This window comes from Triturus cristatus, chromosome 9, assembly GCF_964204655.1.
Source record: "Triturus cristatus chromosome 9, aTriCri1.1, whole genome shotgun sequence".
Classification (NCBI taxonomy): Eukaryota; Metazoa; Chordata; class Amphibia; order Caudata; family Salamandridae; genus Triturus; species Triturus cristatus.
The window spans coordinates 245,024,755-245,036,873 of NC_140592.1; the positions used below are offsets into that span (position 1 = coordinate 245,024,755).

The window sequence follows — 12,119 nt, forward strand, 5'->3', positions numbered from 1 at the left end:
GGCCTGGTATGGACAGAATGGCGGACAGAATGGCAGACAGAGTGGTGAGAGAATGTGAGGTGTGTCAACAGTGATAATATGCTGAAAGTGCTTCCTTTGAAACCTGCGACATGGCTGAAGTTTCCCTGGGAAAAGGTAGCTTTTGATATTTCTGGTCCATAAAAAAAAAAAACTTACCACAAGAAGCCAGGTTAGCTTTAATTGTGATTGACTTCACGCCGAATGGCCTGAAGTTAAGCTTGTTGAACGTCACCTCGAGTGTGGTGATTGAATTCTTTAAAGAGGTTTTTGCTCAGGAAGGGTGTCTAGAAGTAGTTGTTACTGACAACGGCGTTTCGCTGAAGTCTCATGAGATGGAGGAGGTTCTTAAAGGATGTGGTATCAAGCACATAACTACAGAACTGTATGAACCTCAAGAAAATGGTCAAGTTGACAAATTTAATTGTGTGCTTAAAAATGGCATTGAATGGGCACGCAAGTCTGGAAGTGAATTAAAAATTTGTTGAGGGAAAAGTTATGGATGTATCGTATTACTCTATATTCTGTCTCTGAAGCAAGCCCTTTCTGCTTGTTGAAAGGAAGATATTCAGTCTCCAAGTTGTGCCCCTGGTGGATTAAAAAGAAAATGTCAAATGAATTTCTCATAGATGCTTAAGAAGTGGTGATGAGGGTGCAGAAGAAACAAGAAAAGATGAAAAGTAGATATGATAGTAAATGGAGAGGCTAAGAACCCACCTTTGCAGTGGGAGACTGGGTAAGAATACTCAAACCTGGGTTTCAAGTGAAGGGTAACTAAATTTGGTTGAGCAATGAGAGTTGTGAAAGTCAATAAGAACAGTGTGGTCACTCAAAATGGGAAGGTGTGGACTGTAAGGAGTGGTCAAATGGCATTAAATGAAGAGGATGTTCAGTTGGAGGGAAGTCAATATGTGTTTAAAATAAACAAGCCATTTTTAGGTAATCGTGTCTCTAATAAGTTGAGTGATTGTGTCTCCACTGATGTTGGTAGTCAAAGTGGAGATACGGAAAATGTTGAGTTGGGAGTGGACAATAATGTGTGGATTGACACTGAGTTTGCGGCACCAAGACAGAACAATGTGTATGTTGATACTGAGTCTTTGGCATCAAGAGTTAAGAGAAAATGCAGGATTAGTCATTCGCCTGTAAAGTTGATTTAGATTTTTGCGAATTGGCTACGCCATCACAAATGTGATGGATATCCTATCCACCGTATTACAAGTGCATTATATCCTATGGCACAATATGGCGGACAGGATATCTGTCACGTGACAGAGTATCCCATACACCAAGAACTAAATCAGGCCTTATGTATACATTTGGTAATTTTCTTTTAATTTATGTTAGTTTTGTTATTTTATTAGGTCATAAGGTGTGTTACATGTTACGTAGCTTGTTCAATGCTTTCTTTTCCTGTTTATGTTTGAATGGAGATCTTTGCTGATGTCACTATGTAGGTTCTAGATGTGGCTGTGAGAGTCAGTTTTCAGTGGACTGGCTAGCGCTATGTCTGGAAGTGTGCTGCCCCAATTAAGGATAACTTTTCTTCATGGACCTGCGTTTTTTACGTCCAAGACATATTAGGAGTCACTTCAAAATCACTGAAATCTGGGACGATTCTAAAAAGCAGGGGCAAATATTAACTTGGGTGCACTGGGTGATGGCGTTGGTCAGTTCAGGGCACTAGAATTGTTAACACACAATCTTCATTGCATTGCTTCATGCTGGTGTCAGTGCTCGATGCTCATCTGTGACGTCCCCAGCACCACCACCCGCCCGTTGCTCCTTGGGATACAGATACACTGCTAGATTAATCTTTTAAGAACATGCAAACATTATTTGCACTCCATGCAATGATTACTGCACGCTCCTTGCGTACAGGAAAGTACATCAACAGCAGAGATACTTAAGAAGCTTGTCAACTAAATGCATACTCATGACAGCAGCACAGTCCTGCAAAATGTCCATCCGATTTGAGGTGAGCTGTGCTGTAAAACCTCCCCAGGTGGTACATACTGCAGGGAAGATGGGATTACATGCTTGGAGCACAAGGAAACGTTTATTTGCAAGTAATTTTGTAAATGTTCCACAAAGGATGCATTGCATAGTTTCACCACCATTTTAAAGTGACCAAACCACTGATCTGCGAGACTTAATCATTGTAATATTCTTAATGAAAATATAAAGACATCCAGTCATTGAAAGATCTGTAATAAGTAAAAGCGCAAACCCTGTTTATACGTTATAGCAGCTTAAGATAATAAATCTAGGTCAGTACCTTGAAGACACTGCTTTATTGCTGAGTTCTACCACTTACCTGCATTTTTGACCTTGTGAACTGCAGCTTTGTGTTTTCATTTAACTTGGATGGACGCCTGGCGTTCAATGGAAGCAGCATCCTGCTTCACCAACATTTCAATGCGTTCTATTTAGGGCTGCCTTGCTCAATATGCACCTTCATGCGCCCTGATATTAAACTTGTTTGCCAAGATGGATGGTTTATAGTATGTTTCACAATTCTGCTTGTTTCTGGGGTGAGGCTGGAAAAACGAGAAAGTATTTGATACAAACAGAAGTCTCAATATATGTTATCGGTTAGATTCGTCCTGTCTTGTTTGATTTTTAAGTGGATGGGATATGAAGATGCACTTCTAATGTATCTTCAAGGCTCATTAAAAAGCACATGTAAAGAGGGCTTGGTTTTTTTAATTCTAAAATTTGAAGTACAGAGACGGACCTTTCAAAAGTCATAATGTAATGTAGTGCTATAACGTGACGCTAAGAGTCGAAGGTGAAGTCTTTTTTTCTAAAAACAAAATTCTGATTGCCTGCAAGTTCACGTGCAGTTCATATGCCATGTAGAACACACTTTGTAGTCATATTCTCATTGTTCTCCATCAACATTACTAGTCACTAGATTAGCTTCTCCATGCACTTAGGCAATTTGCAATACGTAAATGAAGGATGTTTGCACATTTCTAGGTTATAATCCTCAGCAGTTTTTAAATGTTAAATGAGCACCACCTGAGCATCACTCAGCACCATTGCAGCATCACTCCGCACCACCTCAGCACAATCACATCTCTTCAGCATCACTCAAAAGCACCACAGCACATCCTCAGCATCAGCACAGCACCACCTTTGCATCAGTGCACCACCAGCGCAGCACCACCTCAGCAACACTCAGTACCACCTCACCATTACTCAGCACCAAGGCAAGCTTTAGGGCAGTGTGACCTGTGCGGCCGCACTGGGCGCGGACCTCAGGTGGGGCGCTGTGTTTAGAAAAAACGTTTAATTTAAAAGCAGCTGATAAAGAGTTCCTTGTGCGTCCAGATTTTAGGTAGCAATAAAAATGTCAAGATAACTCTTGTGATTAATGTTCCTGCTAGACAGAGAGATCAGAGTTTTGTCTAGTGGCAGTTTTGACTCGCCATAATGTAGCGCAGAGGGTTAATATGCCTGCTGCAAAGTAAAGATCTGTATTTGAAGTGGATAGCTGAGTGGATTAAAAAAAGCCAGCCTTTACCAGTGCTTTAAAACAAATTAAATGTATGCGAGAGAGGGGCTATGGAGGGATGAGGAGCCCTTTTGCCGGGTGGTAGTCTTGGAATCTGAGGAGGAGGTCATGGTGCTAAAATAAATTGCGGCACCGGACGCCACCAGCAATAAAGCCGGCCATGCTCAGCACCACTTCAGCATCACTCAGCACCAGTGCACCACCTCAGCGCACCACCATCTCAGCATCACCACCTCCGCATCATTGCACCAGCGCAGCCCCACCTCAGCACCAGCGCAGCCCCACTTCAGCATCAGCGCAACACCACTTCAGCATCAGCGCAGAACCATTTCAGCATTAACATAGCATTACCTCAGCACAGCACCAACTCAACCTCACTCAGCTCCACCTGAGCAGCATCTCAGCCAGTGCAGCAGCAGCAACACCACTTCAGCAGCACACAACATAATTACACTCTACATAATAACACTCAGTGCAACATATCTTCACTCAACTCAACACAACATAAAAACACCCCAAATAAATGCACTCCATACCACATATAAACAATCCACCTAAATGCACTTCACACCATGACACAATTCCAATAAGCATAATTTCATTCAGCGCCACAGTTACACACCAACCATGTCATCTCTCTCCCACTCACCCACTGCCCCTTTCATCACACTGCCACTACCCCTTTCATCTCGCAATTCCACAACTCCCTGTTATCCCTCCCTCACACTGCCTATCTCCTCTATTCAGCCTGCTCACACATGCTACCTTCCTGTACCACCTCGTGCTGTGCAAATTCCACCTCACGCTTCCCCCACCCTCTAAGTGCCCCTTCTTCTCATCCCTCTCTCTCTATACACACACCTCTCTCTCGTTCTCTCATGCACTCTTCCGCCACTCTCATATTAGCTCACTTCAGATCTTCAAGCGCAATTTTCCGTCTCTCAAACCCATGCTTTCCTCCTCTTCTTAGGGTCTCTTCTGCATACACTCTTTATGAGTCTATGGCCTACTCTCCCCTTCTTTCTCACACACTCTTTCTGCTCCTCTATCTACAGTTCATTCACCACTTCGTGCATAAACTACCTATTCCTCTCTATCTACCTTTATATCTATTCTGTGGAGCTCTCACCCCTATCTATTCACCATGTCACATAATTCCATAACACACCACACAATGCCACCCCCACACAAATCCAATTCAAACCACATACTTCCACTCCACTCTAAACCAAAACACATAGATAAGACATTGTAATTTACAATACCAATAGCTCTAACTCATGCAAATGTGAGACCTATTGCATTGCAAATGCTTCTCACTTCTGCTGCTTCAGCAGATTACAGTTTTTGAATGCATCTTTCCATGTCGCAAACAGAGTACATATCCATATTTGCAAACATTTAAAAAAAAAAAAAGAAAAAAGTTACTTTTTTAGATTGAAAAACGTTTTTATGACTTCCACACACTAACACAATATTAATTAACAAAGTGTAGCAAGCACAGGGTGCATAGCTTTAGAACCACAAAATACACAGTTCAGGTATATTCACCTGAATAGTATTATAGGTTCACTGCTTATTTAAAAGAACCAGTAAAGCGAACACTACCCAAAAGAGCTCCTGGCACTGGAGACCTATGTACCACATAAGGAGTGATGTACTTTTAGCAGGCCTCTGATGGCAGAAAGAACCTAGACGCACAGATTTGAAAAGGTAAGGCATTCCAGACAATCACTGTTGGTACTGCAAGGCTTTCTCTCTCCTTAAATGTAAGCTTATGGAGACACGTAGTCAACAGTGGAAGGTAAGTTAGTGGAAATAGGACACCTTGGGATAGCCTGAGCCATGCACCTAACCACCAACTGGAAGCCAACGAAGAGATCTCCTGGAACCGCAGACATTGGCCTTACTCCCCAGGCACACTAGCTAGACACTCTGCTACCTTTCAGGCAAGTAGCAACCGCAGTATCTTGGTAAGGCGAGAAAACAAAAGCATTGTGCAATCAATAAGGAATATACTGCTGCAGAGATGATAGCCTTATGACCGGATAATGAAATGGGCAACTTCAGTCCAATAGCAAGCACTGGCAAAGCAAATAGGTCTGGCATGAGCTGCCAGTCTCATGGCTTTGTCAAAGCTTGTTTTATTCGGTCATGGTTTGTACAAACCTTTGTTGTGGCAATGCTGCTGGCCCCTTATCAATTTAAAAACCATTGGCCTAAAGCAAAAATATTTGTGGGTCTCAATAAGCATTCATTGCTATGTGGTCACTAGCACTTAAGGGAACAACTTTGTGTGGGGATGAGCTACCTGTGGAAGGGCAGAATGCCACCAATCACAGTGACCTTAGCCAATGGCTGAAGTAGGCTGAACCATTGCCCCTTGCTGTAATAATCGGAAGACAAATGTGACTGACACAATAACACACCAGTGGATGAAAAGGGGTGGCTGAAATATTATTGATATCATTTTAGAAAAGTCAAGAGATCTAGAAAGGAGGTAAACCCTTATGGATATTCAAACAACCACCACCCCATCCCTCCTCCACTCGCTAATCAACTGTTCGACATTAAAATGATGATTGATTGACATTTGGAGACTGTTAATCATACTTAATTAAACAGACAAACTACAGTGGGAGGCACGAAAAAACAATATAATGTTACTCAATTAACGTATACAAAACACGGGTCTCTTTTTTCTGTTAATGTTATACTTTCTATGTTTATCTTCAAAGTTTCATCCAAAAAACCGAACAATACAGTAGAGTGAATAAAAAACACTCTAGTAATATGAACAGTAAGTATGGAATAATATTGTTTTACTACATTCGACCAATGTAATTTAATGCTGCTCCTGCAACGGAAAGATTGTTTGAAATAAGCTCTTTGGCTGCACATTCCCCTGTCAAAGTTCATCTTGTTCAGAGCGCTCGCGTGAGGAGACCCAACGGTTTACAATTAATTCCTAAAAAATAAAAAGTAGATATATATTAATGTAGGATTAGCAAGAGCAAGACCACAATACCATAGATTCCTATGTGTATCCATCTGAAACACATATCCAATACTAAAGTGACTCCGTCTCAGTTAAGATGCCAATATTTGAAATGGCTGTGTATCACATTAGATATTGAAGAGTTGTCAACAGCGACTGCAGGTATGATTGAGATAATAGGACCACCCGAAATACTTGCTAATATCTTTAATAAATCTTCATGAAATGTTCTGAAAAGAATGGCATGCATGTACGACTGACTCATGAAAGTATCTGGCAGATTGTTAAAGATAGACAGAGGTTATAGCTGGAGAAAAGAAATTTGGGTTGGTTGAAGTTGTGTACTAGGTTTTTCTTAGGAAACTCAAAAGGAATAATGAAGTAAGAGCTTGTTAGCTCAGACTATAATCCAATTTCAAATAACAAATACAGCCAGGTTTACCAAAAAAACTATTTTTACAGTCTGGCTGTTAGTGAACCACCTTAACCACCACAATTTGCCTAGCTAAGCAAGCGTGAAGATTTTTATTTCATCCGTCCTTACATGATGCAAGTGGTTTGCTAATAGGTCCAGGTGAAATTTCCTTTACGCCCTCATAATCTTGCGTAATTTCATGTTCTACTTGTCATTCCGAAAAATACGTTAAACTGGTGAAACCCAGGGGGAGATCATTTAGTGTTCAGGGGCCCAGCTTGTGCAATGCTCTAAATGCAAATGTCAGACTTTATCAAACTAATTACAGTTCAGGAATCACCTCAATTTAAAACCATTCAATCAAGCATATGAAATAGATTTCTGGTGGTATTGTGGGGGATGGGGAGGTGGGGTGGATCCGAGTGAAGAAAGTGAACAATGTTCCCACCTCACCTGTTGCTCAAATGTGTTCTTGTGCTTTCAGAGGGTTCTTGACCCAAGCTTCAAAAAAAGATTGTCATACAAACTCAAAATAAACAGTTTACTCGATAGGTTCACTTGCCTGAACTTTTATTCTTTTCAGGCACTCTGGGGAGCACATCTCCTCTTCCGTCATGTCAGTTGGTTTGATCAGATAGCAAAATAACAGCTCCTGAGAGGAAGAAAAATCAAAATAGTAGTTGTCATCGTCGAACAATTTGTGTGTGTATCTATCCATCTATCTATCTATCTATATACATACATATACACACACACAAACATAACCAGATGTACAGCTATCTATTTTGTGATATGTTAATTTACACTAAATCACTTTTTTTTCACATTGGTATTCTAATTCGTTATTAACCATGTTGCACTTTATGCAAGCGTGTCGGTAGGATCATTAAAATTAATTTCTTTAGATTTGTAATATTCAATGGCTCGTACAATTGGAAGCATTGTGGCAACTGTAGACTATTTTTTTTTTTTTTTTTAAAAACCTTTATTTGTGCATATGAAAATAACAAATACGGGCCTACAACCGTCAGGCCGGCCATGGTACGGTTAAGCACTGGTACAAACATTACATCCCCTGCGCATCCACGGTCAAGATTAGCAACGAGTCATGAGGTATAAACTGGAGAGATCCTTGACACCAGGGGAAGGAGAAGTGAAGGTTAATTTTAAGGTTTTCAAAATAATTTTATCAGGGAAAAAATCAGTAAAGAATAAGCACCAAGGAGATTCGAGTCCGCAAGATAGCTTCACCACACGGGAGAGCAGCAGCATCATTAAAACGGTCATGGAAGGAAAATCTCAGGCAGTGAGGCGATGCAGCTATACAACAGGATAGTCACATGATTGAATATGCACCCCTCCAGAGCCGCCCCCACTCAATCCACCCCACACCCGGACCCCGAATCGAAACAAGTATAGCGCAGAGACATAAAAGAAAAAGGCCCATAGAAATAAGTAGAAACAGTGAATTACCCCCCCACCCTACACCAATGCGGAGGCTACGGCCTGCCCCCCCCCCCGGCATAGTGCCTGTCGCCCAATGAACCCGAAATATAGACAAGAGAGAAAGTAGGAATAGAGTAAAGAAAAATAAGAGAACAGAGAGATAAGTGGGGAGGAGCCTACGTTACCCCAGAGCGCCCGAAACCATCGGCCAACTATGGCCGCCACACACTGAGAACCCACTACGCCAAAAGCGGTCGTGGGAAGATAAAGTGTCACAACAATTTAAATGAAGGCGGACAAACCGCGACGAGTGCGCACAACATATGCAAACAGTTCCAGACCCAGTCCAGCCCATCCGTGAAACCATGTCGATATAAATCAGTTTAGCCCTGGCCCGATCGCGGGCTTAAGATTACACCCGCCCCTACATGAAGGCCCCGCACCCCGTGCAGACAAAGACAATATGGCCGCTTGGGAGAGGATGGTGAAGTAGAGTCACAAAATGGCCGCCGACCATCTATTGAGGTCCCCTTGTGCACCACATAAAGTCCAGACCTGGCATGTAAAGTACAGGAGTTCCACAGAAAAGAAGCAGTAGGCCACCGTGAACGGTTCCTCGAGGACGTCAGGTGTCGCTCTGCTGGATACCCTTGCGGGCACGGTGAGGCAGGCAACAACGAAGCAGGCGGCAATGAACGGGGAGACAAAGTATCCGCAATTGAGCTGGAGAGCGATTGATCCTGGGTGCCGGTAAAGCCAGATGCAGGCACCAGTGTAGCACGATCATAAACAGCCATTGCGTCCCCGCAAGAGGGCAAAAGCACTGGCAGACCCACTCCTTGTTGATGACAAACGGGGCGCTCACGACCCGCAGCCGACAGTATGGAGTCAAACCGCTCACTCAGCGCCTGCAAACCAAGACACATTTGTAGACGAAAGTCCCGCAGGGCAGCCAGCACGGAGCCGCATGTCAGCGGAGGCTGCGCCCCCACATCGGTAGCAATCCGGGACGGCACTATGGAGCTGGTGTCTGGTAGAGGGAGGGCGAAGCGGGCAGCGGGCGAGACCGGAGTAGCATCCCCCAGCCGCGAGCAGGCAATCAACGCCATGTTTTACCGCAGAACGGTACAGTGGCCAGGGGGGGGGTCGTAGGAAGGAGGCAATTCCCCTCCGGTCTGCGCCGCAACAGGGAAAAGCCAACAGTCACTGCCCTTCCCTCGGGATCTCTTTGCAGCCGACTAGGCAATAGAAAAAAGGGGGTCTGCAGCCTCCCACAGCGCGGTCCACAGAACGGGGCAGGAGACCCGCCGCACCGGGGCTTACCCTATAGCTCCAGCCCATCAGGTGCGGGGTGCAGGGGGTGTCCGGGCGTCCCTCCCCCGGCTCATCCGGCGACAGTCCGTGGTATGGGGTGGGACCGGGACCGCGGGGCTCAGGTTTACGCTAGCGGGTCCGGTAACTGCGGAGCTTCCAGGGGGCCAGCCAAGGCCACAATAGAGCAGGGGTCCAATGCGGAGAACAAAAGCACCAAGAACTCCGGCGTCCGGGCGGGCTAAAACTCCGGGAAGGCAGCGGCGCAGTCAGCGCGTCGTCGCACACGTTGCACCTCGAAAATCGGCGAGGATAGTAGTCAGGATGATAGTCCGAGGCCAAGGGCCGACGGAGCCGGGCGCTCAAGCGTCTGCTCCGGTCGCCATCTTGGCTCCTCCCCCAACTGTAGACTATTTTAAGATGTTATTACATTTTGTTCCTTTTTTGTAAAACTTCTGTTCTTTGCACCTATACAATATTAGGAAATTATCTGTTTGTATAAATTACATTAATTACATGCACTATAATATATTGTTTACACCAAAGGCCAAGATCTGTATTTATTACAAGGATTTGTGAGATTTGCACCTGAACACACATAGTACATTTTCTATGGTCATGAACTGTGCATGAATGTTTTTGAGGTGCTGGGGTCATTGATTTGAGAAAGGCTGAGATGCTGAAACGCAGAATCATATGGAAGAAATTCTATACTATAACAGCAATCCTGAAGTCCCGGAACGTTTCTCCACAAGGAGCAAATGAAGCTCGTCATATTAAACAAGGGTGCTGGACCCATTAACCGGGACAGACTCACTGGGTGGATGTTACAGGCTTGTTGCAGCATCAGGACCTTGGAGATTATAATATATAGAAATATAATCTGTCTGCAACAAATAATCATAGCCGGATTTCAAATAAATAAAAAAAATCAGCCATTAAAAACAGACACTTATATTTGTCTGACATATCTTAACAACTGATACTGCAAATTCAGATATGGTTTACATGGTTATTAATACATGAATCAAACTGGAATCATACTATATTTTGAGGCATGATGATGATTCACCCATCAAATTAGTTTTTTTAAGTCTGAGTAGACATTGGTCTTTTAGGGAGTACCTATGTTTTACCTTGCCAAGACCACAAGCACACAGAGGAAAGACTAGAGGAAGAACAGCTGCTGTAATTTCAAGATTTGGGACACGGTCTACAGTATCTAATAAGCGTAGAAGGAATTGTCCTGGGGTTTTTAGGTTTGACATTACTTATATAGTTCTGTAATGGCATTTCTTCAATGGTGAAGTCTGAATTCAGGAAAAGGTCGGCCCGGGCAGGCTGTTTAGAGGGGCCTTCATTACATTTGGACAAGTTAACTTTGAGCATCCACTTTACAGAAGACTGAGAATCAAGTATTTACAAGCAGCGGGAATTATTCTAACAATTATGACTATCACCGTAGATCCTGCAATGCTGAAGTCAGTGTTTTCAGAGAAGCAGGTGAGAGATGTATATTTATTTTCTCCCAACTCTGTTGATGAATTAAAACACTTCTGACTTAAGCCTTGCACGAAATTCCACGGAACTAAAGAGAAAAACTGGGGTAGATGCCAACATTTCATATCTAACATTTGTTTTAACTCTGTAGAATGATAAGGGAACACCTTTCCATTGAGGGACACAGCAAAGAAAATGCATCACCCAAAGAACAACGGCCAAAATGACCAAATATTTAGAGGAGAATACCACTTAGGGGTTACCTACCTTTGAAACATTCACCGTTGTTCGATTCAAGCCAGCCAGTGACTTCCACGTAAATGGTCTTCGTGCTGAACCTTGAAATTGGTGGTCAACGAGCTCTATGATTACAGAATAGCTGCAAAAAAACAAGAAAAGATATAAAGGCATTAATGTTGAATCATTATATTGGTATTTGAATACTTTTGAAATCAATGTGCAAATTGTGAAGTAGAAAGCCGTGTCTATTTTATTATTTTCCCTCCCCCAAACTTTTTTTTTTTTTAAAAAGGAACACCCAATAACACTAAAACGATCAGGTGAAGGAGTCTAGTACTGTACAGGCATGCAGAGAAAAACAAGATGCACAGACTATTTTAGGTTTCAATTTCTTTAATATTTTCAAAAGTCAGAGCAATACAAGGCTTTACGGGGTCGAAGACCATCATTGTTGAACTTAAAAAACCACCTAAAACTCCCACCCCACCTAACCGCCCTCCCCTCCCTTCTCCCACGCCCGGGATCCACCCTAAACAAAGGAGAGGACATCACCTCGTCAAACATAGAAAATGCCAGAGCTTCCCTCAAGCGGGGTTAGTTGGAGGCTCTGTAAGCCGTAAAAGACGCAAATATCTAGGACATGTGATTTCACGAAACTCCGTAAAGACAGG

General features: G+C 43.2%; 1 protein-coding gene across 1 annotated transcript in view; it reads right to left on the bottom strand.

The window, feature by feature from the left end:
* Window positions 1–5,981: 5,981 nt before the first annotated feature.
* Window positions 5,982–12,119, bottom strand: part of TSEN2 (tRNA splicing endonuclease subunit 2) — an 82,301-nt gene continuing 76,163 nt past the window's right edge. Inside the window, exons 9-11 of the mRNA XM_085624860.1 lie at window positions 11,476–11,587; window positions 7,514–7,603; window positions 5,982–6,506 (exon numbers count right to left, since the gene is read on the bottom strand). Coding sequence (XP_085480986.1) covers window positions 6,447–6,506; window positions 7,514–7,603; window positions 11,476–11,587 — 262 coding nt within the window. The 3' untranslated portion in view covers window positions 5,982–6,446. The remainder of the gene's footprint in view (window positions 6,507–7,513; window positions 7,604–11,475; window positions 11,588–12,119) is intronic.